Source organism: Lagopus muta, chromosome 1 (assembly GCF_023343835.1).
Source record: "Lagopus muta isolate bLagMut1 chromosome 1, bLagMut1 primary, whole genome shotgun sequence".
Taxonomy (NCBI): Eukaryota; Metazoa; Chordata; class Aves; order Galliformes; family Phasianidae; genus Lagopus; species Lagopus muta.
The window spans coordinates 50,432,875-50,452,150 of record NC_064433.1 but is presented as its reverse complement, the minus strand read 5'-3'; the positions used below and the strand labels follow the sequence as shown (position 1 = coordinate 50,452,150).

At 51.9% G+C, this 19,276-nt stretch overlaps 1 protein-coding gene across 3 annotated transcripts; it reads right to left on the bottom strand.

Moving 5' to 3' along the window:
* Positions 1 to 372: 372 nt before the first annotated feature.
* On the bottom strand, positions 373 to 18,302 carry CARD10 (caspase recruitment domain family member 10). Of its 3 annotated transcripts, none has more exons than XM_048931829.1 (22): positions 17,105 to 18,302; positions 16,085 to 16,262; positions 13,721 to 13,939; positions 13,448 to 13,585; positions 12,801 to 13,126; positions 11,417 to 11,599; positions 11,031 to 11,186; positions 10,811 to 10,936; positions 10,474 to 10,668; positions 10,240 to 10,386; positions 9,614 to 9,729; positions 9,368 to 9,408; positions 9,129 to 9,249; positions 8,683 to 8,863; positions 7,776 to 7,899; positions 7,194 to 7,434; positions 6,830 to 6,899; positions 6,639 to 6,738; positions 6,011 to 6,169; positions 4,212 to 4,333; positions 3,498 to 3,613; positions 373 to 2,937 (listed from the first exon to the last, which is right to left on the bottom strand). In XM_048931829.1, exons 1-22 carry the CDS (start codon positions 17,111 to 17,113, stop codon positions 2,730 to 2,732), a joined length of 3,276 nt encoding a protein of 1,091 aa, XP_048787786.1. In that variant the 5' UTR covers positions 17,114 to 18,302; the 3' UTR covers positions 373 to 2,729. The 3 variants fall into 3 exon arrangements, with proteins under 3 accessions (XP_048787786.1, XP_048787794.1, XP_048787802.1); XM_048931837.1 differs by having other exon boundaries at positions 16,124 to 16,262; positions 17,105 to 18,301; XM_048931845.1 differs by lacking the exons at positions 16,085 to 16,262; positions 17,105 to 18,302 and adding an exon at positions 15,900 to 16,054 and having other exon boundaries at positions 374 to 2,937.
* Positions 18,303 to 19,276: the final 974 nt, after the last annotated feature.

The following is a 19,276-nucleotide window of genomic DNA, read 5'->3' as shown; positions in this document are numbered from 1 at the left end:
CAGGTTGGATGGTTGAATGGGCAGCCTAACCTGCTGGGTGGCAGCGCTGCTTGGGGCTGGGTGGGATTTAACATCCCTTCCAACTCAAGCCATTCTGATTCTGTGGCTCCCAAGCATCCTGCAGTACTTGCCATTCCTGGCTCAGGAGATCTTCTGAGAAAGAAAGGGGGACACAGGTGGAGGGTCCCCACAAAAGCCCACTGGGGGCTGCCAGGGTCAGCCAAACCACCTTGTGCAAAGGATGTTGTTGAGCAGTAGAGCAGGTTCTACCCAACCAAGTGCAAACCCAAACATGCCCTAAGCTAGAAGTGACCTAAAGCTGCTTCAGCTCTGCTTGGGACAGCATGGGGAAGGGCTGGTGGCCTCCTGCCGTGACACACACACCACTTGGCCCCTGCCCTCCCTGGAGGGAGAAAATTTGCTCTCGTTGACTTTACAAGGGTTTTATGCAAGGCTGGCACAGCTGGTAATTGATGCCCAGGGCTGCTAATTGCATTCTGCCCATTACCTAACCCGTGACTCATTCCTCTGAGCACACAGCTGCACCCCTGGGGACACAACTGAGGTGGGCAGGGGTGCGCAGGGCAGGGGAGCATTATGTTTGTCTCAGAGCCCTCTGCCCCTTTTCTCAACCATGTTCAGGACTAGTTGTAGCTGGATTCTGAAAGCCTCCAGGGAGACAAGATGGACAAAAGGAGGGTTTAGAGAAGCAACCTGCCTCTCAATGCAACTTTGCTTTGCCTCAGTTTCCCTCCCAGTGAAACACAGACGACTCAGGGAGATGTGTGGAGAAATCTGTTTTGCTGGGGAGTAGTAGCTCCTCAAAGCTGGGGGTATTGCTCTGTAATCAACCCAGCCATGAGGCTGGTGACAGCTCCAATGCCAGAGGGCAGGAGGAGTTGTCAGGCTTTGAATCAGTGCCTCACAAGCAGTATTTTCCCTCGGTACTCAAACTTCATTTTTTCCCCTGAAAAGCTGCAGGCTCCAACCTCCTTCCCTTGCAAACCCGGCGTGCTTTGGGACTGTCTTCTCATCTGCTCAACAAGAGCCTCGCTTTGTTCACCTGCAGGGCATCTGCCCTCCCAGGGCTGACAGTGCTGGGATGCCTGGGCTGGTCCCCTGGAGGGGACAGCACTGGGGACCTCCTGGCTGGAGCCCCATTACACCAATCCCCTCCATAGCTGCACGGCTCCAGGGCAGATCTGGGACTTTGCTCTACATTTAAGTGACTGCAGGTTAAAGTATTCTTTTTCTTTCCTCCCCCCTTTCACTCTTGTCCTCATAAAAGACAGAGACAACTGTTTTAGAGCCTGAAATAACACCTCACAAGGGACCCATGAAGATCAGCAAGTTAATCTTTACTTGGAGTTTCAGAAGTGCATAGCAGTATCAGTTCCCTAATCATAGGGGCGAGGAGGATATGGAGATCTAGAGTCTGTATGTGCTGGTGGCTCATTGGTTTTCCCGTTGACCCTAGCCCACTGCCCAGTCTCCTGCACCATAGAGATTCCCACAGCCCCCATTTTCCTTTTGCGTGGCTCAGGAAACCATCTATCCTTCAAATACTTAACCTTGTCCATGAGAAGGACAAGATGGTTGGCTTTTCCCTTTGTGATAACCAGGATATAGGGATAACCAGGGATTTGAAGCTCTAGGAACCTCGGCCAGACACCAAGTAACCTTCTCAACATGTAATTTGGATATTGGGAAAAATTTCTTCTCCATAGGCATGGATGGACACTGGAACAGTGTGCACAGGGAAATGGTGTAAACACTATCTCTGGAGGTGTTCAAGAAACATGTAGATGTGGTACTTCGGGACATGGTTTAGCGGGCAGTATTGGTGGTAGGTGAACAGCTGGACTAGATTATCTTAGAGGACTTTTCCAACCTTGGTGATTCTATGCTTCTCCTTGGCTGAACTAGAGCACCTTCAGCACTGGGGAGAGGGAAGCAGCTGAAAAATGGGGGATAAGAAGAAACGTGAGGAAGCCCAGCCTGTGGCACACTCAACCTATCCTCTCCCTGTCCCTCTTGCTTCCCTACAACAGCAATGCTGTCTTCTACCCCTACAGGGCTGGGCAGATGTGTCTCAGGAGAAAAACATGCCCACATATCATCCAAGCCTTCCCATTAACACACAAGTCTGCAGCCAGCCTCCCATTCCCATTATGAATGGTATTTAATTCTCCTTTGCACACGGGTTGCCGATAAAAGGGCCCATTAATAATTTACAAGCAATAAAGAGTACAGCTCCCATAAAACGAGGGTTGGTTGCAAACTTAGTGTCAGTCATGGCTGCAGCAGGGTTTCTGCAGACAAACTGTGTTTCCTGCTCCGTGGGGCAGGAGATGAGGTAGAGAAGGGAAAATAGAGGTGATGAGAGAAGGGTTTTAGTGCACTAAACTGTGCACGCATGAGATATGCTCCTGATCAACCTCATCTCACATGTTTTCCTCATGTTCCCGGTCTCACCATGTACCAGAGCCAAAGGCTCAAGGTGATGGGGAACAGTCCATGAGATGTCCAGCAAGAAGGTGGAAGACTTCTCTCCAATCAAATATGGAAAGCTCAGGTGGGTGGGTCAGCAATTTGTTACGTCCCCAACTCTTCATAGCTTCAAGTGGACCTTAAATGCTACTTGGTCCCATTACTGCTGGCTTCCCCTTGGAGAGAGAGGACATGCTACGTGAAGGACAGCTGCTGGGGAAGGCTCTGTACCTCCTGATTCAGTCATCACCATCCTCAACCCACAGCGGGCGGTTTTGCTCCTGGAAGATGCAGCCCCGTACCACTTTGGGCAGTTCTTCTGCATGGCTCCAGGCATGGGGTTCCACACGGGCCCAGGAGCAGGGCAGGGCATGGAGAGCCCGCTCAGCACCACGGCATGCCTTCAGCACATCCGCGTCTCGTTGGCCTGGCTGCCCCAGCAAGCTCCTGGGGAACACAGAAACAAACATCACCTTCACATAGACAGATGGAGTTGGAAAACACCAACGTTGCTCCAAACAAGAACCTTCTCATGTGCACACAAAATGCTTTTTTTGCCCTTCTTTTCCCCTCACAACAACCAAAACCAAGAAACATGCATGCCTCTGTTGCTGCCAACCCTCTCTGAACCTTCTGAACAGAGGGGCTGTAAGAAAGAACTGGACAGATTCTTTAGCGAGGTATGTTGTGATAGGACAAGCAGAAATGGTTTCAAACTAAAAGAAGGGACGTTCAGATTGCATATAAGGAAACAGTTTTTATGATAAGAACAGTGAAGAACTGGAACAGGTTGCCCAGTGGTGTGGATGCCCCATTCCTGGAGGCATCCAAGGTCAGGCTGGAGGGGCTCTGAACACCCTGATCGAGATGTGGGTGTCCTGTTCATGGCAGGGGAGTTGGACTGCGAGACTTTTAAGGGAACAACTTCCAACTCAAACAATGCTATGATTCTGTGATTCTTCGCCCGCTTGCGATGCCTTCCATCCATCCACATGGTCTTATCTTACCTGAGCCCCCTGATGTTCTTCTCAGTGACCTCAACGTGGATAACAATGGGGTATATCTCACGTTTAATTAGATCCCTCACACTCTGAACTCCCAGCTCCAGCAGGCAGTGTTTATTCTGGAAGGAAATTGAATAGATTTACTGATTTAAGTGGAGAAGAAATAGCTCCAGCCCCTGACAGATGCATTAAATCAAACCCCATACTGTGAAATATCATTGCTTTTCCAATAGTAATTCCATTAAATGTGGGATTTACAGACAAGGCCAAGATGGAAGGAGAGAATTACAGAGCAGGGTCACCCACTCCATCACAGCCAGCCCAGCCCAAGAGCCCACCAGATGTCTCACTCAGCCTCAGCCCATCTTCTCATCCCTTTTCTTATCATTGTCACCAACAGCCCCACATTTCTCCATTTGCCCTCAACAGAGCTCTTGCTGCTTTCTTTAAAACGAGGAACATGAAAGCAGGGAGGTTGCTTCTGCGTATGGCACTTCCCACTCTCTCCCCTACCAGTTCCCAGTTCCCATTTCTCTCACCAGGGCTTGAAAGAGACTCAGGGAAAAGACCACAGTCACCAATTCCCAGACCCACAGCACCTCGACCCTCCAAATCACACAGCCTTAAAATAGACAATTGCCTTCCCTTGTCCCACCCTTTCTTCCCACCTGAACATGGTACCCCATCCCAGCCTTCTCTCCCCAAACCACTCAGCACCTTCTCCATTGCTTCCTGGATCATGCAGACTTGACTGCTCTCCCTTCGCTCCTGGGGGGCATTTCTAGACACAGGGGGCTCCTGCACATGGGCAGCACTGGGGTTCCCTTCTGTCAGCTTCTCTGCAAGGGAAGAGAGAAAGGAGAGATGAAGAGGGAGGCAACATCCTCATCTCCCTCTTGTACATTCTACCTCAGATTCTGCATGCTTGCTATGGTGCTGATGCTCACTGAGTTCAGTGTTTACGGATTCTGGCGAGCTAGTCTAATTACACAGCATTACACGTTGGCATGGATTTCCTGCTGCTTTCTGCTTACAGAACAAGCAAGATATCACAGCTGAAGACCTTGCAGGGCAAGAGCAGCTCTTGTGTTGTGGTACAGCAGCATCCAAAGCTGTCTCTCATATCTGACCCCCCTTCCACACTGCTCCAGCCCCTCCTTGATGAAACACAGCAGAAAATGAATTATTTTATTTTGCCAGGTAATATATCTGCAAGGCTGATGAGCTGCATGAGCTCACAGATGACTGGGGAAGCAGAGAGAGCACACATTTTGGCACAGGAGATTGGGAGGAAGATGGGGAGCAAGCTGAACCTCCTGTTGGTGTCAACTCAAACCACCTCTCTCTGCTCAGAGGTGGAAAGATGGCACCTCAGACCATGCCATGCAGCAGAGCAGCAGAAAGGTGATGCTGAGACAGAGAACTGGGAGTAGAGTTGGTGGGACAGTGAAGTCTGGCATGATCAGTGCACGCCACGTGCCCCCAGCAATTCCAGCAGAAGACCAGGCAACTCACACAGAGACCACAAACGGTAGTAGGAAGCTCTGAATCTTAGTATGGCTGAAGCAGGCACTCCAGCTGCAGTAAATGGCTTTGAAGCACGTTCCCGTGCAATGTTAGGGGGACCCTGCAGAGGGCTCAGTAGGACAGGATATATGGTCAAGTCACTCAGCTAAGAAGCCCAGCCACCACATTTTTGCAGAGCCATCCTTTTTCAGCAGAATAGCTTTTTCACCACCCCCTAAAAGTATGCCAGTTCATTTTTCAGTCCAGCAGCTGGCAAAGCATGAGCTCTAAACATGGGAAAGGAGAGAGATGGGAAAAGGAGGATGAAGGAGGCAGGAAGTAGAATTTGTCCTGTGTGAAAACATTGTATGGGAGGAAAGCTTTTTTCCTACAGCTCCTACAGTGGTGTGACAGTCTCAGGTCACTGGTGCAAAGAGGGATAATGTCATTCCCAAGGAGGAAAGGCAGGAGTGAAGTCAACCTACACATCCCATCTCAGGCAAGGGCTTTAGCCCTTGGAAGAGCCACCAGAGCAGCAAGGCAGTGCCACCATCACCCACTCAAGGAAACAAGAGGATCCCCATGTCTCAGAAGACCAGAATGGAGGACTATAGCCTCCCTGAAGGCCAAAGGGATAGGATCCGATTAAGAACAGGAGGGAACGCCTAGCATTGGCCCAAAAATTGGCTCAATGGTTATCATCTGGGAAGGCTGAAATACCCCCACAATTAACTACTGAAGATGCACCTTGTGTCCTCTCCAAGAATCCCATGTGTACACATCTCTTACTTCAGGACTTGTTCCTTGAACTGGACTTTCCAAGGCCTCCACAGAAATTACCTCCTTGAGCAGCATGTTTTCTTCCTACCTCATGGCTAGGAAGTGACAGGAGGCAACAAAGTGAAAACAGCCCCTTTTACTTAGAAAGCAGGCAACTTGCACGCTGTATGTCACTTAGCCATGGGCTCCTAAAGCAATTTTGTATGTGTCTGCCACCCTTAACTGCCTACCTGCTGGGCACACGTGGAAGTTCAGGCGAGAGGTGGGCAAGTCCAGCAGGTTCCTGATGAGCCGTGATGCGATGCAGCTGGGTGACAGCACCACAGGACGGGGTGTCTTGACCACCACAGGGTGCACCAGGCTGTAAGGCTTCAGTCTCCTGTCGGGGTCTGAAAGACAGGAAGAAAAAAGAGAAAGACAAAGGTGAGAATTTGAGAGAGCAGTCTGCCACCATCCCACAGACCATTCAGTTCTTCCTGCACCAGCCTCTATCATCACTCATGGAGACACCTACCAGGCATCTCAAGCAGAGACCCTTCCCTGGTTACATCACTGCCTTGGCTTTTACAACCCCCTTTCCATTCCCTGGGCTTCACTGGAGCTGGACACCAGTAGCGACCTTATGACCATAGTGACCTCTTCTCTCTCCATAAAACCTTAGAAGATCCCAGGAATTACAGAAATGTTGGAAAGCCCCAGAAAGCCTAAGAGCAGGAGTTTTTAAATATGAATTGCCTTCTCAAAATCTCATTAGAAAGGCCCTGGCCAGGGAGACTAAAGCATCCCATTTGCTGATGTCCTCTCATGGGGGATGGCTGGATCCCCAGAGACAATTAGACAACACAGCTAACAGCTCACCTGAGCAGGGGTCCAGCCACAGCTGCTGACAGGGCTGTTCTGAGTTCTTCTGCTGTTTGGATTTCACCAAGCGCAGTTGGTCCAAGGCCCGTTTCTTTAGCTGAGGATGAAGGGAGTGCAACAAGGTTGAGAGCATTGACCATTACAAAAGTGTGTTACAAAAACTCTCCTTGCTGGCTTCTCTGGCTTACGTTACTTCTGTGGCCCTTCTGCTGCCCAGGTATGTGGACCTTCTCCTGGATCTTCAAAAGCTGGTGCGCCCTGAAAAGACAACGGTGTTGAACTCAAGCAATTCTAGAGACCTCAGGGACCACAGTTGGCTGCGATGCTCCTTCCCAAACCCCACAGGTATATCAACATCCTCACTCAACCTCCCTGTCTGTCAAGGGCACCCAAAAATTACAGCACTGGTCCCCAGCACAAGGTTTAAGGCTTAGAAATCCCACACAATGAAAAGGCAAACCCACACGCTTCTGAACTCCTCAGAAACGCTCTCCACAAAGAAACGGAGCAAGCACACCATGTACATCCCTGCTTTCCTCCTTCCTCTGTTACCTGCTGTAGTTGGGCACCGTCCCCTTGTCCAAGTCCCGCATGGTCAAGGGATCAACACGGGAACAGTACCACTCCAGCCGCCCCTTGTACATGGTGTCTGTGACGTGGAGGATCTCCCGACATTTGACACATAGTGCATAAGGGTCTGATGGCTCCAGGAGGGACAGGTTGGTACGGATGTAGAAGGAGTCTCCAGAAAACTTCTTCCCTTCTTCCAGGGCTTCCTGCAGAGGCTGGTACCCTGGAGTAAGGAATGTAGGTCACTACAGGTGGGGACACAGTAGACAACCATAACCGACAAGATAGCCAAGCCTCCAGCACATCTCTGATGTTACGGTTCAGAGGGGGATGCAGAGGAAAACAGACAGAAGGTCTGTACCTCCATTATGTAACAGAGGACATGTGACACCAGATAGGAGAATAAGCAGAGCTATGGCCAGGCCCAGTATCACACCTGGTAGCCTAGGACCAAAGAGAAGAAGACAGAGAATAGCTGAGACTTACCTCCAGGGCTGGGTGAAAAGCTTGCAAAGGGAAGCAAAGAGCTCAGGCTGGAAGGAAATCCAGCTGCCAGGGCCTTACCTTGCAGGTCTAGCTGGAAGACAAGGCTGGAGGGCTCATCCCAATGCAGCAGGCTCAGGTAAGCAACCTCACGTGTACAGTTCTCCAGGGAAAGCACCTCTTCCTTCAGTGATGGGACCCTCAGCTAGCACAGAATGGATGCTATTAGATCTGGAAGTGAAGGCTCCCCTCCGCTCCTCACCCATCAGGTTTAACCAAGAGATGGTACAGGCCCAGGGCAAGTTCTGCCTGAGGACAAGCATCCTCATCAGCCTCTGATTCTCTCTGCCTCTGAAACTGCTGCTGTCAGCCACCCCCCAGTTTGAATGCTGGGCTGATATGAAAGCAAACACATGTGCACAAACACGTGTGGGAGCAGAGGCGGGGAAGCTGGGTTATTTTCAGCTACAGGTGGGATATCAATTCAAGCACCGTGGCTGTATTTAAAGTGGTGTCATTCTTGCCAAAACAAATGCCCTTCCCTCCTTCCAGGAGCTCTCTTCACAGCAGTTATTCTCTGAGAGGGTCATGAAAGCCTGTGAGATGTCTCTCCAGAATTGATTGTTTTGCAACAGGCATATGCAGAATGCAAACTGCTCTGCAATACTACAAGGACAGGAAGCTCCAGGGAGACAGTCATATCGCTGCCTTAATCCATGTGGCTCCTTTTTTGATTTCCCCTTTCACACCTGAAGGAAGCATTTCAGCAAGACTGAGCATCATCACATACACTGGCATGTTTGAGTGCAGAGGACTCTCTGCCTGTTCAAGCTGCATAAAGCTGTAGGCAAAGAGCAGAACTGGAAAACAAGAGAGATAGAGGAGGGCTTCAAGCGAACCAGAAGCCAGTTCACACTGGGCCTCACTCCATGCTCATGCATTCCAGGTCCAGTGCACATCTCCAGCATGATCCCATTCCCAGACCCACCTCAATGAGCCGGCACCCTTCCCTGAGTCCTGTGCTCTCAACTTCTGAGCCTGGTTTGACCCACTGGACATAAATCCCCGTCTTGTTCCCTCCGAGGATGGAGATGTCTGCTCCCAGCCTCTTCTCATGGGGCGACAGGCTGCTGGGATGACCCATGCTCGTGAGCTGCACCACCAGTGACCTGGCAAGGAGAAACACCAGCAACTGAAGCTTGTTGCCCTTTCTAAAGACTAGATTCCCATGGCTCATGGTCCATCACCAGGGCAGGTGCACAGCGTTTGTGAATCCCCACATGCCTCTCTACCCCACTAAGCCCAATATGTTTATCTTCTCCCTTGCTATCAGGGAAGGACTTGCAGGACAAACAGCTTCCCAGGCACGACTCCTCAGCACCAGAATACATTCCCCCAAGCAGCGGGTCATGGTCCTCCTCCTGGAGGAAGTACCTCCTGGAGATCTCTTGGTGGCTGGTAAGCATAGACAAGCAGGTCTCTGACTTCACTCTGGTGTAGGTACTGCTGGAAGAGGAGGAGAAGGCCCCAGGTGGGATGCTAACAAAACCACTGCCTAGGAAAGAGAGCAAAAGGAAGAGAGAGGGCACATCACCTCTTGGAATGCTGTTCTATCCCTAACCCCACCACTTCTCCCTTGCTAAACTCTTTGGGGAAAGCTCCCACCCTAGTACCTGTTGTATCTTCCATGTTGCTAAAGGAGCCACAGGACAAGCTGTAGAGGAAACACAATGGTGAGATGAGAGGTAGCAGCTATTTCAAAGTCTGTTTGCATCCCATTCTCAACTCCATCCCCACAGCTTTCCATCAATTCTGACACAGAAGTTTTCACCCTCAGCTCCCACTCCAGGTTCCCCATAGCAGAACTGCACATTCCAGCCCCCACAAACCCTGGATGAGACCCCAACTCAAGTAGTCACCTTTTGTAGGGCATGCACCTATCTTCGCGCTGCCGCCGAAGGATGGAGCCAATGCAAGGAGGGAAGGGGAAGGTAGAGAGGCGGTTGATGTCCTTCTCGCTGTCAGGAGTCCCCTCCTTGGGCAGAGTAAGAGAGAGATGCCTGCTTACACCAGCACCTCTCCTTCCTTTGGTCTAGGTTGCTCCTGGGGTACCTCTCTTCAGAATTACCCTAACACCCAAGGGCCTTTTGCTTTCCCAAGGAGACAGCAGGAATGGAGACACCTACCACTGTATCCCCATCTTTTTGTAATGTACACCCCCCAGGGTGTGATTACAAAGCTTTCTGGGGAGAATAACAACCTTATATGGGGATGCTGATTTCTAGGTTGCCAGTTGTGGCATTGACGGGCATGGTTAGTGGAAACGGTGCTGATGGGTTGATGGCTGGACTAAATAATCTCAGTGGACTTTTCCAGCCTTAATGGTTCTATGTTTCTATGATTCTAAGAGTTTTACTCGCCCCACTCTCCCACCAGCTGAGTGTGGCTCCCTGCCCCACACCAAGCCTTCCACCAAGTCAAAGCCCCGTGGTGTGTCCCCACTGCCCCACTGATCAGTGCCAGATCCTCATGGTGCAGTGCTTACCATGCTCTGAATGGCGGAGTCCCCCGGGAAGGTGATGGCAGAAACATCCAGCGGGTCTGTGAGTCCACTTGTAAGGTCAGAAGGCTTGTCCACAAGGCTCCATGTGCTGCTGAGGTTGGAGCAGAGGGAGTAGGAAGAGCTGCACATCTGAGAGAGAAGGGACTCATCATTCTCTTGCATACCCCCTGAGATTAACCCTGTCCTCAGCTCCCTCTTCTCTCCAGCCCTGCTCACCTTGCCCAGGCTGCGGTTGCCCCGGCACCGCTGCAGCTGTGCTTCCAGCGTGCTGTTTAGCCCTTCCACCCGGCTCAGCTTGCTCAGGAGCTCGTCCCTCTCCTCCTCCAGGGCCCGCACACGTTTGCGGTACTGATCCTTCTCAATCAGACTCTGGGAGTATTGCAGTTGCACCCCATCTCGGCTCTGGATAGCCTACAAGGAGCCACGCTGGGGGTGAGGAGGACCACACTACAAAACCCACTTCCCGCTGATAGAGAAGACTCACTGGGGAAGGAGAGGTACCCAGAGCAAAGCCAAAAGCCCTGATTCTGCTGGCAGGCAGAGAGCACTTCACCTGGTCCCGCTCCTTCTCAATCTCCTCCAGCTGCAGCAGTACTGTGTTCATGCGGTGCTTGTAGAGATCGCAGTCCTTTTGCAGCGTTCGATATTTCAGCTGCAGGTCTTCCACCTCCTGTAGGTACTGGCAACAGTGAGCAGTGAACATTAGCCACTTAGTCAGAAGTGACTGCTGTGGCTGCATGCCAGGAAAAGGGTGGTGGTGATGGATGCTTTACCTTATCCCTCAGCTCCTCAGCCCACTGCAGCTCACTCTGCAGGGAGTTGAGTTTCTGGCAGAGGTCCTGTCGGTCATCTTGGGCTTCCTTCCAGTCGTGCTCCAGGATGTCCAGCAAGATCTGCTCAGAGCCCGGCACTGGGACCTCGCCTGGAGTCTAAGAGATGAGGAGATGCCTTCACCACATTGCCAGCACCTCCAGCTTAGCCCAGCCCAGCAGATGAGCAAAGGGCAGGCTTGAAAAACTGCCATAATCATCACTGGAGCTTGGACACCTTCAAAACCCACCTGGATGTGGCCCTGAGCACCCCACTCTGGGTGTCCCTGCTTGGACCAGATAGATGCAAAGCCCCACGCCAACCCAAACCATTCTTCCCCATGGGGTACCTGCAGCATGCCCTGCAGCTCCTGCAGTGATGCCGTCAGCCGCTGATTCTCAGCCCACAGTTCAGACATAGCGTCAGGGTGGCTTCGCTCCTCTGCATCCCGTTGGGGCATGGTAGTCGCTTGCTTCCTCAGCAGGCTGCACTCCTCCTCCAGGCTGGTGACTTTGCACTTCAGCTGGTCCACCTGTGAGCCAGGGAGAACACATAGCCTGACAAACGTGCCTTGGAACTTCTGCCGCCATGGGAGAATGGGAGCTGGGCAGAAAAATGGCCTGGAGGTGAGGAAAGCAAGCTGGGCAACCAAATGAGAGAGAATCCTTCAGCTAGGGAAGTTAGCACACTGCACACTAAAGCTTTTCCCTGCAGGAGAGGAGAGGAGGGTGCACATACATCAAATTTTTGCATAAGCACTTTCGATCTCTGACTCCTCACTGCAACAACTTTCTTGCTACCTTAGGGCATCCACTGTGCAACTGGCCTTGACACTGCATGGACCAGGGCCCCCAGGTGTGCTGCCAGCGTGGGTAGCTGGGAGTCTCCTCGAGGGCTTCCCAGATCTGGAGCAGCTGAGATACATCCACAGCAAAGTGCCCCCGTTTCCACAGGGTTTCTCCATCCCATTGTTAGGATCATAGAATCATAGAATCATTAAAGTTGGAAAATACCACTAAGGTCATTGAATCCAATCATCAGCCCATCCCCATCATGCCCTCTGACCATGTCCCTCAGTGCCACGTCCACGTGGTCCTGGAACACCTCCAGGGATGGTGAATCCACCACCTTCCTGGGCAGCCTATGCCAGTGCCTCATCCACAAGCAATTCAGTTCTCTGCTCAGAGGAGGTCTGGGAGAATGAGCGCAGGCAGGAACAACAGATAAAAGGTAGGGAAGGATTCTGGCAGGAGCAGAATGAGATAGGGAATGAGAACCGCAAGGCTGTGTGAGAAGCCCAAAGCAGGAGGGGAATGCCAGGAGGCACCTCCTGGAGCTGGGTTATTAAGAGGTTCCAGGTATTTTGGTCCTTGCCCAGACAGGAAACGGGTGCATGTTTGCTGGAGCTGAGAGCTTGGCAGCTGGAGTGCAGTGTCATTAATTCTTTCAGGTATGCAGCATGAGTCTCCGAAACGTCAGCAGAGGACGAGGAGGCAATGGGGAGTGCCAGGGAGGGGGATGACTCTTGGCCAAAGCGCTGCTACAGGCAGCAAGTCTAACTCCCCTGCCATGAACAGGGGCACCTACAGCCAGATCAGGTAACCTAGAGCCCCTCCAGCCTGACCATGAATGTCTCCAAAGACATGGGCAAACTGAATGTCCCCCTGGGCCATTCAACCCCACTGCTATGGGACCCCCCTGTCCCACTGATGAGCCATCTCCCAACACCCTACCAGCAGTTGCAGGTCACGGCTCCGCAGCACAGCCATGTTCTTTTCCTCACAGAGCTGTGCATAGCGCATGGCCATCATGTAATTCTCATCCTTCAGCCTCAGCAGCTCCACACTGTTGGAGTCCCACTCCTCCCGCAGTCGCTGGCAACGCTCTTGCACCTTCAGGAGCTCCTGCAGTCGCTGCTCCAGCCGGGCTTGCTCTTGCTCCAGGGTCTGGTTCTTTGCCTGGAGCTGATGTTCCTTCAGCAGGTGCTCTTTCCTCTGAGCCCTCATCTTCTTCACCTCCACCAGCAAGAACTGCATTAGCCCCTCGGGGCCTTCTTCATCTGTAGGAGACAAAGAAGAATCAGATATGGCTGCTGAAATGGGTGACTCCCAAAAAGCACCCATCACAGGGTGTCACAGCCTCCTGGAGGCGTGCAGCCTGGGTTAGCGGCACCACGGACCATTACACAAACGCATTTGGTCCCCTCGGTCCATTGCACGCATGCATTCAGTCCGCACCCTGCCAGATCCAGAGCACACGACTGTCAAGGTTCCTTGCACACAGGGACCATGAACCAGGGGTTTATGCATGCACGCGCCCATGCACATATTTCTGGCCCTTCCCATGCAGCAGTTGAAGGGAAGATGAGCACTGCCCCTACCCAGGATCATGGAGCAGCGCTGGGCTGGTTCCCTCCCTGTTAGTCGTGTGTAGTGCTCTGGGTAGTAAAACTCCAAAGACTCCAGGAAGGCTTCGTAGCCTCGCTTCCCCCGGCGCCGAAGGATGTCCATCAGGTAGCCTGGAAGAACAGACAAGGAGTTAGGGCAATACAAAAAAGCGTCTCCACCAATTCTACTTCCCTCCATGAAATGGAGGGGTTGGAGAAAGGAATGGGAGGGGGGAGCACTGCCTGCCAGTCTGTGCTTTCTCCCACCTGTCTGGTTGCTTTTGCAAGGGAATCGGCATGAATTGAGCACCTCCTCTTCATCCTGCTCATCTATCACACGGCATTGGCGCAGGTACGGGGTGAGTTTTGCAGGGTTCAGGGAGCGGGTCAGCTGGTGCCGTGCGCTCTCTATCTTCTCCCAGAGGGCATCTTCTTCCTCTTCCTGCTCCGAGAGGCTGCAGGCTTGGAGAGAGGCATTCTCCAGGGCTGGGAAGATAAAAGGAAAGAGAAAATCTGAGGAGAAATGAATAAGCAAAGGACAAAATATGCGGGAGGACAAGTCAAGGTATGATTCTGCAAACGGTTCAATCATCAACCAGGACTCAGGTATGTCAAAAGTTATTTTACAAACAACTCTGTCCAGTAGGATCTTAGCAGGCTCAACTACTGTCTTATACGGAGGCAGTGAGGCATAAAGAATTTAGGAGCATATACTATAAGAAGACTGGGGAAGATAACATCTTCACCCCATAGTGTTCTTAAATCATAGAATCATAGAATCATTAAGGTTGGAAAAGACCTCTAAGATCACCCAGACAAACCATCAGCCCTGCCCACCATACCCACTGACCACGTCCCTCAGTGCCACATCCACACGGCTCTTGAGCACCTCCAGGGACGGTGACTGCACCACCTCCCTGGGCAGCCTGTGCCACTGCAGCACTACTCTTTGTAAGAAGAAATTTTTCCTAATATCCAACCTGAATCCCCCGGACCACCACACATCTTCCCCTATTCCCCTATTCCAGAGAACTGGAAACTCGAGCATAAAAGTATTTACGCCTGAGACATGTTTCTCATACTGGGGTAAGAGGGGTGGGTTTCTCTGGGGATCCATTTGCCCTGTGCACCGCCTCCAGGCAACAGTGACTGAACTGAAGGTCTCAAGAACAGTGTGCAATGGAGCAGCTTGGCTGCAGGTAGTGGAGCCAAAGGGGGGATGTCAAAAGTGTATCTTCCACACATCTTCCACACGTGTGTGCAGAGCACTGCAAGTACTCAGCAACAAGGCAAAGCTACAAGGCAATCATTCCATCTACCAAAGCAAGAAGGACCTCCTGAAGTCAACAGGCCAAAGCCTCTTACAGCTGGTGAATGCGCCCCATGGATGAAGCAATGGAGCAGGTATCCATAGGGCCCTCTCTTCTCACTCAGGTATCAACCCAACCAGAGCATCAATTTTCAGTTGAGAAACAACACTCACGACACCAGCCAGCACAAATCCTTTTATAGCAGGCAAAGTACATCCAACTCCTTCACAGAGGGTGCCATAACCTCCTGTTCTGGTGCTGGCACCGAGGGCAGCTTTCCTACCCCAGCCACCAACATCCTGAGCAGCAGTCATAGAATCATAGAATATCCCGAGTTGTAAGGGACACATAAGGATCATTGAGTCCAACTCGCGCAGTGCAGAGGTTCATGTTGCATGAAGGCAGAAGGAAGAAAATCTCCCTCTTTTTTTTCTTTTTTTTTTTTCTCTATTGTTGGGAATGGTATCGCACTATTTCAGAAGGCCAATCAGCACAGCAAAGAGGGTGTCTGAGAGAGGTGTGCTGAAGGTAATCCTCCAAACAGAACTACAGAAGGCTCAGGGTCTGCTGGGTGGAGGATAACAGGACGAGGGGACTCTCGAAACCACAAAAGATACACAAGTGTCTGATTCTCAGCACCAAAAGGCTTAGGAGCATAACCGCTGCTACAAATCTGGATCATCCTGCTGACAAGGAGGTTGAACAAAGAAAACAATCTGCATTTCTTGCAGAAATGGGCTCAGTCCCACAGGGAGATGAGTATGTGCGAGGATGCAACAGAAGTGCTGTTCTGAGCCCTGCTCCTCGGGCTCCAAGTCAAAGTTTATGCTTTCAAATCCAAGTTTCACTCCACAAAACCCACGGCAGCTGTGCGAGAAGTTTCTCGGCAGGCAGGGCCGGGAGCAGGGATCGTCCTGGGATCGGGGTGGGGAGCGCAAGGCAGTCGGAAACCCGTAGAGGGAAAGAGGGGAAGAGGAACAAACTCCAGCAGCGCGGTCGCCGAGGCAAAATCTGTACTCGGAGCAAAATTTGTACTCGGGGGCAAAATCCACATTCGGAAGCAGAATCCACACTGGGGGACAAAGGCTGTAAGTGGAAGGGACGCGCTCCGAGGGCTGCGGGGAGCTCAGCCTTACCTGCCATCCCGCTCCGATCTCCGCGCCCCGGTCCGCCGCTCCCGCCCCGGCAGGTGTGTCTGCAGCGCTCTCCCCACCCCGCTGCACCTTTCCCCCTCCCTTCCTCTCTCCTTCCCTTCCTCCCTCCTCCGCACCCCCCGGCAATGCGAAGCTCAGCCCCGCGCCCTCCCCTCGCCGACACTCACCGGCGGGGCGGGGGCAGCCTCCCCTCGGCCGCCGCTCACCTGGGGGAGCCGGGGAAGGGTTTTGCTCAGCCCGTGGACCGTCTGTCTCTTCCAGCTGCTGCTCCGGACTAAAGCTGATCTCCGGAAGGATGTGGTTCACCGGCAACTTCTCTTTTGAAATACGACGGCTTTCAGATCCCTGCAGTTGAATGGGGTTAAATGGGGGTACACGGTGTGGCCTCCTTCGGTACAAAGGCGGTGCTCTTTTGTTGCAAGTGTTTCCAGAAATTGTATCCTGAACCTTCCAGATGTAGGGCCAGTTCTGGATGGAAGGGGGTTCAAGCAAAAAGAGAAAGTGGGAGTGGTTGGGAAAAGCCCCGTGGAGGTCAAGAATAATTGCTCCAGCCTTAATTTCGGTCCCTGGTCCTCAGCAATGTGTGCAGGTGGAGCTGGGTGTGGAGGCATCCCCGGGAAGTGTGACTGAGCCCAGACCCAGCACAGGGCTTCTTGGCAGGGAGCCTTCCTCCAGCGCAGCTCCAGCAGGCACAGCCACCCCAGGAGCAGGGCTGAAGCGCCCCAATGGGCACACAAAGGACTGCTCTCACCACTGCCATGTTCCTTCTTGCCCAAACCAGCCCCGTGCCACGAGGACAAGGAGGGGTCCAAGAGAGGTGGAAATCAACAAAGTGTAGAACAAGCTCCAGGGATGAATCAAGCCTCCCACCATAAAAGAGCTGAAGGTTTCACCCCGGACCCAAAATCATAGAATCACAGAATTAAACATTTGAGTTGGAAGGGACCCTTAGAGGCCATCCTGTCCAACTCCCCTGCAATGAACAGGGACACCCACAGCTCAATCAGGGTGCTCAGAGCCTCTGCAGCCTGAACTTGGATGTCTCCAGGGATGGGGCATCCACTGCCTGCGTGACCCAAACCTTTCTGTTTCTCCTGCAGGGGCTGGTGGAGGCACTTCCTCTGGTCCCCACCGTGTCCTTTTCAGAGTTGAGCACAACCCCATCTAAGACAAGTTTAGAGACTCACTCCCAACATTTTCCTCTGTACATCACACAGCTTCACCACTTTTGCTGTTACACACCCAGTGAGCAAACACCAGGCACGCACACATGCAAGGCTTCTGGCAAACACCGCCTCCTCTCATATGGCATCTGTCCCACCTGCTGACACCTGGGTGTTTTAATTCTCTGCTGACTCACCCATTCCCCCTGCTAGGGGTCCCCCCCCCCCCTTCGCACTGCCCCCTTCCTATGGATGCAGGACCACCAGCCAGGTCCTCAGGCAGGACACGGCTTCATCTCCAGCCCTTACCTCCAGCCAGAGGCATCCAGTTGCAAATGAGTGATCAAAAACAAGTAGGAGCAAGGCTGCCTGCAGGGAAGGGTTCTGACTCAAGCCCTGTCGATTTGTGCCTGCTAGTTATTCTCTTGCAAACATCCCAGGTCTCTCTCTCTCTCTCTCTCTCTCCCTCTCTCTCTCTCAAAGGTTTCCTGAGCAGGATATTATGTAGTGATAGAAGATAAGATCTTTGCCCCTTACAATAAAAGTCCCAAACAGCTTTGGTTTTTCTCATTCACCCAGACAGAAGCAAACTTAAGGAAGGCTCTCCTCCACCCGCCCTGACCCCATCGGCAATGGCTGCGGTGCTTTGTGACTCAGAGCACACAGAAATCAGACAGAAATCAGACAGAGTGCTTCCCACATCAAGTGTTATCTGTCACATCTATTCTCAGAGCTGGGCAGGAGTTCTGAGAGCTGCAGACCACCCCAAAGGCCAACAGAGAGCTCCAGAGAGGATGGAGATGTCCCATCCTGTATTTTGACCATGGAACAGAGGCACAGTGGTGAGGATCTCACCCTTTGGAAGACAGCTGTACCAGACAGCCCACTTTCAATCACAGAATCAGAATATCCCAAATCAGAAGGAACCCATAGGAATCATCGAGTCCCCCAGCATAACCCAAAAATTAGACCAGTTTGTCCCAGTGTCACCACACGGCACACACAGCCAGGTATCACGTTTCCACACTGGCTCTATCAGTAGTACCAACGCCTGTGCTGATACGGTTGACTTCATACCAAGAATGCCGCTGTGCACTCTGTTGTCTGGCTGGGTTGGTGGTTTCGTGTTTTGTTTTCTTTTTTTTTTTTCAAATCCTGACCAAAATAGTTGCACGGTTAAGACTTTCCAAACACCATCGGCTCACACAGGAAACCTATGACAGGCCAGCAAACGGTGAGCCATGCAGTGTTTCCACCGAGAGAGGAAGGGTTTAGCATATATGGCCCACGACACTATGGGTCTTCTGTGAGGTCTACAAACCTGCCCAGAATCCTCCTACTTTACATGAGCTAATCGCAATGCCTTCAATAAAATACTTCTGGTTTTCGTGGGATCATAAAATCATAGAATGGGGTTTGTGAAGATTTACACCTTCCAATGATTTTTCAGGAGGGAGGTATGCTGAGATTCCAGCTGGTCTCCATGGTCGACTTCAGAGAGCTTGAAACCACCCCCCCTGAACCATCTCTCCCCATACTGGCTGCCCAACACCACTCGGTGTCACAAAACCTCTCAACAGTTTTGTTCCTCTGTGGAACAAATGCTCAGAAGATGTCGTGAAACAGAATTCTCAACTCCAGCACGGTCTGATCACTGTCTCACACCAGCTTAACTAACAGACACAAAGAATAAAAAACACTTTTATTTTTCCTACTATCACTCACAGAGCTCAGTGCTTACATCAACAGCCTGTGCAAAGGCTCTGGCTGCCCATCTCCCCAACGCTTCTCTGGGCCACAACAGGACAGCAGTGGTTTCCTCTCTCCATGGCGGTGCAGATGTCTACAGAAAAGGGGAACAAGGCCTTCATGGCAGGAAGGAAATGCACACATGTGTGTGGAGATAGGAAAACAACCGAATGCTTCCTTCAGTATTCCTCCCACTCACGCACACACCCATTGCCTGGGGCTAAAAGAGGGAGAAGCATGTGGGAGCTCCTTGGTTAGGTGTTGGCAACACATCTCCGTCCTCATCAGGGCATCCAGGTGTGTGGGGTGGCAAGTGAGAGCTGAATTAGAGCAGGCTTATGGGATTCAGTCACTAAGGTGGGCTTCTTTGCTCCAAAGCTGCCCCATGGCTAAGGGCCTCCATGTCAGCAGGCTGGGACTGCGTCCCAACTGCATTTCAGCTGCAGC

What these genes read in the sequence shown, in the direction of transcription:
- CARD10 (XM_048931829.1), bottom strand. An exon ending in ACTCCGCCATTCAGAGCATG is followed by an intron (nt 9,730 to 10,239) that starts GTAAGCACTGCA and finishes ACTCTGCCCAAG; the next exon opens with GAGGGGACTCCTGACAGCGA. An exon ending in TCCAGGAAGCAATGGAGAAG is followed by an intron (nt 3,614 to 4,211) that starts GTGCTGAGTGGT and finishes ATTTCCTTCCAG; the next exon opens with AATAAACACTGCCTGCTGGA.